General features: G+C 41.4%; 1 protein-coding gene across 1 annotated transcript in view; it reads left to right on the top strand.

Annotated features, from left to right (window-relative positions):
- Nucleotides 1–12170, top strand: part of LOC118323991 (ankyrin repeat and SAM domain-containing protein 1A-like) — a gene marked incomplete in the record, with an annotated part of 69077 nt that extends 56907 nt beyond the window's left edge. Inside the window, 11 exon segments of the mRNA XM_035656088.1 lie at nucleotides 3816–3962; nucleotides 4381–4488; nucleotides 4704–4874; nucleotides 4973–5110; nucleotides 5205–5276; nucleotides 5378–5464; nucleotides 5974–6111; nucleotides 7316–7495; nucleotides 9021–9119; nucleotides 10184–10278; nucleotides 11581–12170. Coding sequence (XP_035511981.1) covers nucleotides 3816–3962; nucleotides 4381–4488; nucleotides 4704–4874; nucleotides 4973–5110; nucleotides 5205–5276; nucleotides 5378–5464; nucleotides 5974–6111; nucleotides 7316–7495; nucleotides 9021–9119; nucleotides 10184–10278; nucleotides 11581–11584 — 1239 coding nt within the window.
- Between the last annotated feature and the right edge of the window lie 704 nt (nucleotides 12171–12874).

The raw sequence follows: 12874 nt of genomic DNA, 5'->3' as shown, positions 1-12874 counted from the left end.
AGAGAAGAAGAGAGATTATTGTTTATTAATGTTCATAATAAATGATTGAAACTCAATAGAGCAGTACTTGGCTGGCTGTCAGGAATACATGAACAAATCTGACATAAAGTCCGCAGGCATGACATTTAGCAATCACAGAAGAAGGTCAGTGTGATGTTTGAACTTTCAGCACATGATCCAAAAATTACGTAAAAGGAAACATATTTGCACAGGGTTTCAATTTTAAGTATGAGACATCACCTCCTGAATGACATGCAGGTTAAAATAGGGAACTTTCGCACACCTTAATTGGGCTGCATTCAATGAATTTACACGCCTTTAGGTGATTCGGAGAGGGCGATGGTAGGACTTTTCTCATATTTTGTCTGTCGACCTCGGGTGGAGTGGAAAGTGGAAGGACCAGGGCGTAACATGTATTTAAAACCAAAAATAAAATAACATAATGTATATTCATTTGTCCTGGTGTCCTGTAACTTCTTATAGTTACTGACAGAGAAGAAATATTCTTTTTACCGCATTTATGGCACAGGCATCCTGCGTGGACTCTGTAACCCCGTAGATCCTTAATAAGCATGAACGCGAGGTATACAAGGGAAGCAGAAGAGAGAAAGATAACACAGTTTGGTGTACATGTTCAATGAAAACCGCATCATGTAGGTAAGGAGAGAGGCAAGCTGTACAGTTGGCTTCGTAGGCGGCAGGATTCAAAGATAGAGTCTTCTCAGGTTGATGATGCCAGTTCTGGACCCGGGGGGCGTACGTGCTTGCCAATTGCGGTTTGCGCAGGGTCTAAGTACCGGGGCTCTCTAGGCGCCCCGTTCTTCGTACCGTTCCTGGAAAAAAAGAAGCATTATAAAATATTCATTCAGAATGGCAGAGCCCGACAATACTATATGACATACTGGAGAACATAACGTACTGCTGAAATGAAACCAAACATACGTGTGATCTGTGTCGTTCACCTGCGATATCTTTGGTAATGCCGTCATACGCCAAGTAACTTACATGCGACTTGTTTTTCCTCCCTGTGCGTCTCCTGAGCTGGTCCACGCAGAGTGGCCAATGAGAGCTTTCCTCCGGTACGATATCAGGATTCACTCCACCTGTATAAATTGACCATTGGTTATACTGCTAGCTACTGGGGTAAATACGCCAATGTGCTGTGTCCTTTGGGCACTTGGGATACAAATACGACAGAGTATGGCCACACGGTTAGTCTCGTGCCATAAAAGGCTTTCCGTTTCCCCTTCAAGTTGATAGTGCGCCTCATAAATCACTCGACAAACTTGTGTAAGGTAGCTATAAATACTTGGAAACAAATATCAGTCTGGATTATTAAATTTAACTAATAGAGCAGTAGCCATCGCCTGTAGTATACCAGAATAATGCCATTAAAAAACATTCACATTCGAGTTTAAAATTAGTAAATGTGTTGGTAAAACAGTGTAGGAGTCCTCCACCCTGATCTGAAGAGCAAACGAGGAGGCTTTAGCTGGAGGCTCCTCAATAGTGGGGCCTCTCCTGCCTAAGGAAGCAATGATGCGTTTCCTGTGACCGAAGTAGGGAGAATCTTTAGCACCTGGAGGAAAGAGAATTACATCGGTGAACACTGTGGAGCAGCAACATTGTGGAAGCAGAAGGGCTGGAAAGTTGGAGGCCATACCCCTTCCCCCTTAAAGTCTTAAAGGCCTCCCAACCTTAAATATACACTACAAGTTCTTATTTTAGAACCAGGAGACTAAAAAAATCTTGTTTTACCACTTTGTTTTGTTCCCCTTATATAACTGGTCCTTTTAGCCGCAGAATGGAGAGTCAAATACCATGGCCTAGCGAAGAATTCATTGAGGATTAACAGTGCTTCGCCCATTTTATATAATTTAGCAACACCCAGACGAAATATTACCTTCATGTGTTATACTTCCAACTTCAGGAAGAAGTTTTTCCATTGGTGGCCTTTGCTCCCTATATAACTGAGATCTGGAAGTAATATCGTTTGTCAAGGAGCTGTAGGTCTCATTATGCTCATAATTAAGCAGCAACTGTAAAACTAATTTCACTCCTCTGATGAGAATCTCTGTATAAAGAAGCGACATAGACGTCATCTCGTGACAAATCATCACATGTAGCACAATATGGCCAGATATCCCAGGAACAGAGTATATGTATTGACACACGTCTTAGCGCATGAGCGGTCACGCCGCGTCGCTTGGCCGGAACGCATTATGGGCAAAGTAACTCGGCAGGCCCAGATTCTCGCAGCCACAAAGAGGGAGGGGGACAGATGCGCTGCTCACAACATTGGCCGATATTGCTAAGCATACTTCTCACTTTGTGGGAGAAGACTACGACTATCATTCACTGATGCTTTTAAGGTGCTCGCGGGGCGACTACTAGATCTGAGAATGATGAGCTGATGTCAGCCGTCCATTTTAAGTCTTATTTGTGTCTTTAAGTCTCTCTATTTGGGGTTCCTGCTGCTTTAATGCGAGGCTTTACAAGCTAGTCCCAAAAAACAATCTGAAAAAGCTCTATGGGAAAGAGGGTAAATGCCCCATGATTCAAAATAGAGAAGTATTTATTGCGAGGCCTAACATCGTACTTAAAATATATCTTTTTATTACTTTAAAAATAAGGAAAACCATATTCTGAATATTCCACGCCATCACATCGCGCCTCAGTAACTTGGCAATATGATATAGGGTTTATAATATGTGGGCATGGAAAGTTCCTTTGAGTTTACAACATAAGATTAATCTTATTTAGATTTTGTTAATATTGATGGGCACAAAGTTTGAAGTAGCATTTTATTGTTGTAGCATGGTCAGGTGGAGCTAGTTTTAATTTTATTTTATATAATGCCAAAGCGTTTTAGCAATAGATACTTTTAATAACCATGATAACATTTGGGTCTAAGTGGGCCATTGTGCCAAATTAGATTTTACAATAAGAATTCATTTAGTATGTTAACAGTTCAAACCAAATATAATAATATAATAAATAGTCATAAATTTCCAAAGGTTTTTTACATTATAAAATAACCTTCTTCCAAAGTACTCTTTTGTGTCTTAACACAAAGAAATAAAGAAGAAAGTTATAAATATCCACACAAAAGAAAAATAATGGTAAAGTCAAATATGAAATCTACGGTTTTGTACAAGACTTTCTTTTTGGTCTTTTCTCTCCCATTAATTATCTTTTGGGGGCTGACCTTACGCTGAGGACCACTGACTTCTTTTTATTCTACCCATTTCTTATGAATTATAACTATTTGATTTTATTTGTTTTATTGACTCCTGAAATGTTTCAGTCCTTGTTCCAGTCATAAAGGCATTTTTTACTTTGTTTAAAAAGTTCAGTATAATATAAGCTTATTATTATTTATTATTATTATTATTTTATTAATTATTATTATTATTAATTATTATTTTCAAATAAAATAAATTAAAACTAGCTCCACCTCGACCAGCTACAACAATAAAATGCTACTTCAACTTTGTTGCATCAATATTAACAATCTAATATTGTAATATATAATAACAAGTTACAGGGTTATTTTTCTGCAGAATAGGTTTTCCTTTTTTTAAGTATAAAAAGATATATTTTAAGTACATTAGGCTGATAATACTTCTCTATTTTGAATACTGGGCATTTACTTTTCATAGAGTTTTTCAGATTGTTTTTTGGGACTAAGCAAGCCCGAAAAGCAGCCAGGAAAACTTAAAACTTAAAAACTTAAACTTAAAATGCATATATGCCCAGATCTTGTCCCGCAGCCCTTAAAAAGCATCAGTGAATGATTCAGTCTTCTCCCACAGGTGAAAGCGCTAGGCTGTGACGGCAGCAGTTCCCTGTCCTCTTGGCTGGAGAATCTGGGCCTGCACGAGTACTTGCATAACTTCCTGGCCAGCGGGTACCGCTCGCTAGACTGTGTCAAAAACCTGTGGGAACTGGAGATTGTCAATGTGAGTCACAGTGACGTACGTGGACTATAAGGACTATCAGAGAGTGAAATTAGTTTTACAGTGTGTTAAATGGATAAGAGACAAGTTTGACAGTTTACTCCAGCTTCAGTTTTAGGAGGCAGGAAACTTAAACTTTGAAGGTGAATACACAGTAATGTGGTGTTGAATATTGGGGAAGCTGTTTCCAATTCTTCGGTTGGTTATTGATTTGGTAAGGATATATAAGGGGAAACAAAACAAAGTGGTAAAACAAAGATTTTTTAGTTCTCTCTTGGTTCTAAAATAAGACTTGTAGTGTATCATTTAAGGTTGGAGGCTTTAAGACTTAAGGGGAAGGGGTATGCCTCCAACTTTCCAGCCCTTCTGCTTCCACAAGTGCTGCTCCACATGTTCACCAGATAACTTCTCTTTCCTCCAGGTGCTAAAGATCTCCCTACTTGGTCACAGGAAACGCATCATTGCTTCCTTAGCAGAGAGGCCCTATGAGGAGCCTCCAGTAAAGCCTCCTCGTTTGTCTCAGATCAGGGTGAGGACTCCTACACTGTTTTACCAACAACTTTCTAATTTTAAACTCATGTGAATGTTTTTTTAATGGTTTTCCCTTTTCTCAGGCGTGGCTCTGTTAGTTTTAGTCATTAACTTTGTATTTAGTCCACACATTTTGCATGTTTTGGAAAAAAAATTAAGGACAGTAACTGTTCATTATGGGACAACTAACCGTGTCCAACTCTGTCTGTCCAGTGCCAAGACCTGCCTGGATCCCAGACCTCGTCTCCCCTCAGTCAGATGGAATCCTACACGGGACGCTCAATGGACCCTCTGCTGCCAGTAGGAGAGCCAGGGAGGAAAAAAGCTCCAGATACTGACTATGACGTTACCCAAAGATATCGCAGTGAACGACACAGATCACACGTATGTTTGGGTTTCATTTCAGCAGTACGTTATGTTCTCCAGTATGTCATATATTGGGGCTCTGCCATTCTGATGATTATAATGCTTCTTTTTTCCAGGAACGGTACGAAGAACGGCCTAGAGAGCCTCGTCTGACCCTGCGGCCGCCCAGTTTGGCAGCACCGTACGCCCCGGTCCAGAACTGGCATCATCAACCTGAGAAGCTCATCTTTGAATCCTGCGCCTACGAAGCCAATGTACAGTCTTGCCTCTCTCCTTCCTACATGATGCGGTTTTCATTGAACATGTACACCAACACTGTGTTTCTTTCTCTCTTCTGTTCCCTTGTAGTACCTCGGTTCCATGCTTATTAAGGATCTACGGGGTACAGAGTCCACGCAGGATGCCTGTGCCAAAATGCGGGTAAAAGAAAGTTTCTTCTCTAGTCTAAGGGTACAGACACAGGACATGATACATAAGTATATGGTAAATAATGTTAACGCCTGTGTTCTACTTTCCTCCAGAGGTCGACAGAACAAATGAGAAAAGTCCCTACCATCGCCCTCTCCATCACCTACAAGGGTGTAAAGTTCATTGATGCAGCCAATAAGGTGTGCGAAAGTTCCCTTTTTAACCCTGCATGTCTTCAGAGTGATGTTATACTTAAAATTGAACCCTGTGCAAATATGTTTCCTTTACGTAATATTTTGAGATCATGTGCCTGAAAGTGTCAAACATCACACTGCTTCCTTTCTGTGATTGTAAATGTCATGCCTGCGAGTTTATGTCAGATTTGTTCATGTATTTCCTGACAGCCAGCAAGTCTGCTCATATTGACATTTATTTGACATTAATAAACAAAGACTCGGAAGCTCAGCCCAGTATTACTTTGTATGGCTGCTCTTTACTGCGATGGCTTTAATACATGATTCATGCCTCCTCTTTACTGGCTGTCTCTTGTCATGTTGATAAATCATATTTTTTTATAATGCACTACTTATAGCGCTCAAGTGCTATATTAGATGATGATATTGTGTTTATGTTGTATTAATACTACTATCAAACAGAAACATTATTTATAGCCTGTTACTCAGTCCTATGCTACCTCTCTTCTGTGCAGAACATCATTGCAGAGCATGAGATCCGTAATATTTCATGCGCGGCCCAGGACCCAGAGGACTTGTGCACATTTGCCTACATCACCAAGGACTTGCAGACCAGCCACCATTACTGCCATGTGTTCAGCACAGTAGATGTGGTAAGATTACCATCAATGTCCCATTTTCTGAAAACACTGGTATATCTGTCTCAGGGTGAATTAGCTTATTCTGACATTATATGAGCATGTTAGGTGTTTTTGCTGGTTTTTAACATAAACAAGGTGGAAAATACTAGTAGGAGAATTTCTTGTGTCGAAAACTTTCCTTACTGGTAAATTTGAATTCCTCCAACATCACCTCCAGTACTTACACTGAGGAGATGTGACAGCGTACACGGTCAACACTGTTATCTCTAGACTGCCCTATCTCCTCAAGGTGTCACGCTTCAGTTGGAGTTGATTGCCTCCTCGTAGACACAGTGCTACTCTGGCCATGATAACTATCCCTCCATTACCAACTCTGTCCCCCCCTGAGATCTGATGATTATCCTCCTAATCTGTCTCATAATGCCGCCAGGGTCATTCCAGTCTAAAGTCTGCCTAACAATGCTAAGTTTCCTGGGGATCATGCAGTTCTCTGAGCTCTGTGATGTCCTCTGTGGGGCTGAAACAAGGAATTGCCCCACCGCAGTAAGTGCTAAAGCAGTTTGATAAGCATCAAAGGCCCCAGCAGTCATGAGATGTGATCAGTTATTTGAAAAACATATTGACCATACTGCTGCTATCAGCCTCCACCAGACACCATCCTCACCACACAAAGAGGGAACACAGAGCTGATCACGTCTGTCAGGAAAGAGGCACATCGGGGAATCAAGTAAACACAAGATTTATTTGTCTCAGGGCAGATTCTTCATCGAAGGGAAATGCAGATTATTTCAGAGCACTGTGTTCTGTGTCTGTTCCCGCCATGTGATTTTGTGTGATTTTTGTGCTTTTTCAACTTCCCCAGGCATGTAGCGTGAAGCTTGTGAATCCTCTCTTTAGTCTGGGGTGCTTGTTCATATTTGGAAGCTGTCAGGGTATAACAATAGAGAGCAGCAGCAGCTTTAATTTTAAGCTACAGCGGATGTATCCAGTTCAGGTACCGAGAGGAGCTGCTTGCTGCCGCAAAATACTCCCGAGATTACTGCCACTTCTCCTTGTTATGCAATTTTGTTTTGAAGAAGTTTTAGGGAAGAGAAACTTTCTTTTCATATCTTTTGCTGTCTCACTGCAAACTGAGTATAGTGTCGTTCTCTGTGCTGGAAGTCCAGAACACTTAAAAGGGCTGCCTGCTCTTCATTTTTCTCCCTTTCCTGTATAGAACCTGACATATGAGATTATACTAACACTCGGCCAGGCATTTGAGGTAGCCTACCAGCTGGCTCTGCAGGCCCAGAGGACCAAACACCAGAACATCCCAGTGGGCCCCGGTTCAGAGGTCATTGAGACCAAGTCCAGCCGACCTGTACCCAAACCACGAGGCAGTGTACGGAAGTCAGCGGTGAGTTGGAGTTGGAGTTGAACACAACATAACACGACAGTACACACAAAATGTGTGAACATGGTATGGAATTGTTCATTGGCAGTATGTTCATAGAGGTGCTTACAGCAGACTAATATAAGCTCTGCAACTGTAGTATAATAGAGTGAATTTTATTTTGGAAATTTGTCTTTGGCACAGTGCTGCAGTCCGTTTCATCTTAAAACATGAACATTTGACAATACTTTTAACACTCACAACACGGCGGCTTAAAAAGAGATTGTAAGAATTAAGATGCTAAGCGCTAAAGAGTTGGTTTATTGCACATTGGGCTAAGATTTAGTGTATGTGCTGCATAAGGTGAAAGGGACAGGACAAACAACAGGAACTTAATTATTGTAGTCTGACAGTCAGCAGTTGGAGAAGCAGCAGTGACACAGCTCATAGAGGCAATTAAGGTACTTTGAAACCCTTGGTGCCTATTTGCGGCAATTGGCATGTTGCATGTTTGTAGATTTAGAATCACTTTCACAACTCAGATGTCCATTGCAGTGTCCATCAATCCACCTGGAAATCATGGAAAAAATGAATCTTCCAAACTTGCTTTTGAATCATCACATTTTTAGGTTTTCAGTATCAAAGTAACCCAGGGTTAGTTTTCTGTACATCAACGGGTGCATTGCAAACAGGAACTGCTAATAGTTAATTTGGTGTACTTTTAATGGTGCCAATATGCCAAATGTAAACAAATATAAAGACTAAAAAAACAGGGCTCAAGTTGTAGCCCACAGACAGACCCCTCACAAAGGCCACATGCTGAAGTGTTGCTGGAGTTTTGAACCCTTCAGACTTTTTTGCCTTCTCCATGAAGTAGGTGGAGTTGTGTGATAAACTCTAAATCAAACTGAAACATGTCATTCATTCCTCATGTAATAGTTCTGTTTTTGGGGGAAACTCAAACCCCCACATTAGAGAAGTCTTAGAACATTCGTCTACAGCCTTTCACATCATTATAATTACACTGTGCTCATGTTTGTCTGGCCATTAGCATTAAACCATTAAGAAAGTGAGCTTGAGCTGAATATAAATGAGGTAACTACACCTCAGGGACTAGTCACACATATCCGGCTGCAGCTTAATGAACTCAACAGAATCGTGTAAGAACAGGATGTTTACTGTCACTCCTTGTGTGTCTGCCTGTGTTCCCCCCTTTGATATATACATTTTCTGTCTTTGATATATACATTTTCAACCTTTTTATTTGATCAAATGTGCTTTTCCAGAAACACCCTGTCCAACACTGCCACAGTTACACGCACCCACACCCTTAAGTGGCCCAGTATATAACCACAGTCTGATCTGTGTTGGCTGTAACAGATCAGACTCCTCCTGTCTCATGCTACTCAAATCTATGTCAATTTCTCTCTCTTTTATTCTCTCTCACTCCCTCCTTCTGTCTGTTTGTCTTGTGGTCTTTCCTTTCTTCTTCTTCTTCTTCTCTCTGTCTTTTCTTCTCTCTCCTCCTGGCGGTGTTTATCTCTCCCAGGACTCTCCTCCTCTCGACAGTCGTTGCTGTTACTGTTACACCTGCACCACCCACCGCCCCTCCTTCCTACCGCTGCACTCTGCCAGCCCTGCTGCCCAGGTGCTGCCTTCTCATTCTTGTCCCATTTCCATCCGCTCAATTTTTACTGGCTTCCTGTTTTTTTGTTGTTGTTTTTTTCCTCTCACTGCCTTAAAAATCTTCCATTTGTGTCTTTAACCCATTTTTCTTTGTGAATTTATATCGGTGTTGTTGTATGTTTTATGGTTGTTTTGTAGGAAAATATATATGAGCTACCCCTTCCTAAACCCCTTCCTACATGTAGCCACGATGATGTTTGGAATATTGCTTTTGACTCAGGCTCCTCCTAGTGACAGTTTGGTAGTAATACAAGCAAGGTTTTACTCAGAGAGAAGCCCATTCAGTGCCACTACAGACTTCCTGTGTTAAAAGTTGAGCTTGAAAGTTTATTCTTGACCTTGAAAACAGCAGTTGGTTACTGGTACTTAATACTAAATTAACCTGGTGGTGACATTATTTTGTAAACTGCCTTTTTCAAGGTCAATAATAAACCTTCAAGCTAAATTCTTAAGACAAGAAGTCCTAAAAGTATACTAAGTAAACTATCTTCAACGGACAGTTGGATGTGACATGATATGACACGGTTTAAACTAGATTTATATATCATTATATAAACATTTAGTAATTGGTTTATAACACTCTATAATGTATACATATTATAGCTATATTATAACTTCTGCTATGAACACATCTTTTTTATAGGTGCCCACAGGAGGGACTTGTAGTTGTTTAGAAATACACTGATAAACTGATAAAGAACTAGTTGGTAAAAAGGAGGGGTTACAATATAGTGCTACCAATGATTGTAAAAACAGGCCGAGCTTTATGGGTACATTTTAGGGAAATGTCAACACAAGCCTTTGTGGCCTGTTGGTGAGAAGATTATATTATGACAGTGTATATAAGACTATACAATAAAACATTAACCAGATGGGTTGATCTGCATGTAAACACAGACACTGGAGTTTATTTTAAAGCTCCTTTCTCTGTTATTCTGTCCAATCTGTATTTTAAACGAGTTAATGACTTGAGGTCCACTGCTGTTGAGAGGCAGAGAGTTTGATGCCCTCTGTTTGTGTTTACAGGGGGACATTGTGGAACAGGAGGGGGATTCCCAGTCCCAGAGCAGCGCCACGTGGCTCGTGGACCCCAAGGAATCCAAGCGCACTATCAGCACTAAGTACGAGACCACCATATTCTGAGTGGACCCCTTTTCCTCCTGACCTCTGGGCCTGGTCTCACCCCTCTTCCTTCCCCTCCTTTTGTGTGCCTTTCACTGTGACTCTTGCCTCTCTCTCTCTTTCCCTCTCTGGGCCGGAACTCTGCCCTCCTTCGTCTCCCCTTCAGCCGTCACTTATGTCCCCATCTTAAAACAACACAACCTGCGACAGAGTGCTTTGCTCCTCCCTTGTGCTGAACCACCTCTACGTCTACTCTTTTTTTATATTATTGATTATTAGTGCAACCCTTCCACTTTTCCAACCCTTTTCCAGCTGGTATCACTCACACTACCAACCTGCCACTCACCTTCACCACTGTTATTCACCTCTCTGTTTACCTGGTATGCTCCCTGAACTGTGTGTACAATGCTTTCCTTTCTTTCCTCGTCAACATCCCACTATTGACTCTTGGTGATAAGCTCTGTTTTTTTCTTGGTGCTTTTCCTGCTCTATTAGGCGATGGCCACTCTGAGGCTTTTCACTCTGATCTTTCAACTCGTGACTTCTCCGAGTGCCGAGAAAATCTGACATACCACAGCCGAGAGCGACCCACTGCACACATCCTGTACCTGGATGGACATGAGAAACTGGTTCTGTAATTCTATGCTGGACAAATTTAGCAGAGTTTCTGTCCAGTGGAGTTCAGAGGTCGTGGTATTAGAGTGGTTACACTGGATTAACTAAGGGGGTTATTTTTCACTGTCAGCGGTCTGCTCGAAGCCAAAGGAGGCTAAGATCCTAGCACTGTGATATGGTCCTTTTTGGAGCTAATGAAGTAAGCATTTTGGGGGATTTTCTTGAGGGGAACAGACAAGGGCACAGAGGCTGATATCGGTAGTGGTCCTCGCTGCTCCAGAAAAAAGACCAAACCGTCTTAAGACTGGCATGCCCTCTTCTGTCTGTCTACCAGGCACCAGGAGTTAAACCTGATGCTTGCTTTGGCGTGAACTAACTAAAACTAAGCACTTTTACCGAATCCAAATATAAATCCCCCAAGTGTGTAAGAAGAAGAGCATCTTCCTTTGTCCTGTCTTTTTTTTAATCTTCTTAACAACAAATGCCTTCTATGTTCATCCTGACAGCATTGCCTTTTGTTTTGCCAATCACACAAGTTAAAATGTAATGGCTTCTGGAGTTAATCATTGTGAGGGGGAGTAATCCATCACCATCAAACTGTTTGTGTCCATTAGTTCCGTGTTATTTTTACTTTATTTTAACCTTACTGCTTTGTGTGCATGTGTCTGTGTGTCCCTTCCCTATAGCTGAACACTGTGGCCACTCCCAGCCAGTAAGAAAGGACAGGAATGAGCCCTGTTGCATGGTGGGTAGGATGTTTTGTTGGAAAAGTGACCCACTTCGCATGCAGAAAGATCTCACCACCAGTTGGATCGGGCTCACCACAGTAACACTCGAGGGGGGGGGGCCTGGAGACGTTAACAGACGTAAAGCTTTCAACACTGCACGACCCATCACTTCACCCGACCTCACCGACTTCATCACTGCACATTCACACATGCCTCCGTTTAGCCTCTTGTCCGTCAGAAAGTGATGGTTTTCCCAGTCAGATGTGCTTGTCATGCTTTTTGCATTTTCCTGAGAAATGAAACACCGATCAGGCTTCCCTCAGTCACTGTTTACCTTTTTCAGGAAATGTACCTGCGATGTTTCAATGCAGAACTTGTTGTTAAAGAGGAAGTGGCTGAGATGAGGAACATATTTTTATTTTTTTTTTTGTTATGCTACAAAGGTACATCAGACAGAGACCTCACACTGTAGGTACACAGTCCTTCCTGGATCATTCGTCCTGTATCCACACATTGTAGCGTCTCTTTATGACCATGAGCTTCTCATCCACAACATACTGTACATGTATAACTGTGATAAACAATGTAATCTTGCACGGGAGGAACTCTCTAACCAAACTCAAAGGGCAGAGGAACTGACACTACAAAGACTGTTTTATAATAACAGGGGGTGGCTTTTATTTGATTTCAAAGTTGTCCCTCTTGTCTTTTTTTTGTATGTTTTAATTGTTTTATAGGACAATTACATGTCCTAATGCTGGAACTGGATCAGGTGTGGTTCATTGCAGTTCTTCTCTGCGCCTTTGTTCAGTTCATCTAAGCAAGATTATTCACCAAACCTGCCATGCAGGCTGGTATGTCTTTAGATTTTAGCTGCAGAACAGAACAATAGGACACAGCATGTTTCTCCTAGCTAACTCCCAGTATGTTGACTGTTAATGGTACTTCTTGGTCAGCCAATGTGTATATGGTTTCATAGTCAGGTGGTTTTGATTTAACTGTTGTATATGTGGTACGCTGTCAGGCCAGTACGATAACTCTATGGTACACTGTCTTCAGTTCGCTGGTGTCGGCACCTTCAGCCATCAGCCTGGTCCCGTTTTGCTTTTGCACATTGCTGAGGATCAGGAGAGATTTTTCGGGACTAATCTGATGACAACAATGATAAGAATGATATTGTACATGAATCTAGCGGTCTGTATTTTGATACTTGAATGATTTTTGCTTTTATAGATATCTATATATATCTATA

This window comes from Morone saxatilis, unplaced genomic scaffold (assembly GCF_004916995.1).
Source record: "Morone saxatilis isolate NCDOM2014 unplaced genomic scaffold, NCSU_SB_2.0 Contig15, whole genome shotgun sequence".
NCBI classification, from domain to species: Eukaryota; Metazoa; Chordata; class Actinopteri; family Moronidae; genus Morone; species Morone saxatilis.
The sequence above is the reverse complement of the archived record's forward strand: the minus strand, read 5'-3'. Positions and strand labels throughout refer to the sequence as shown.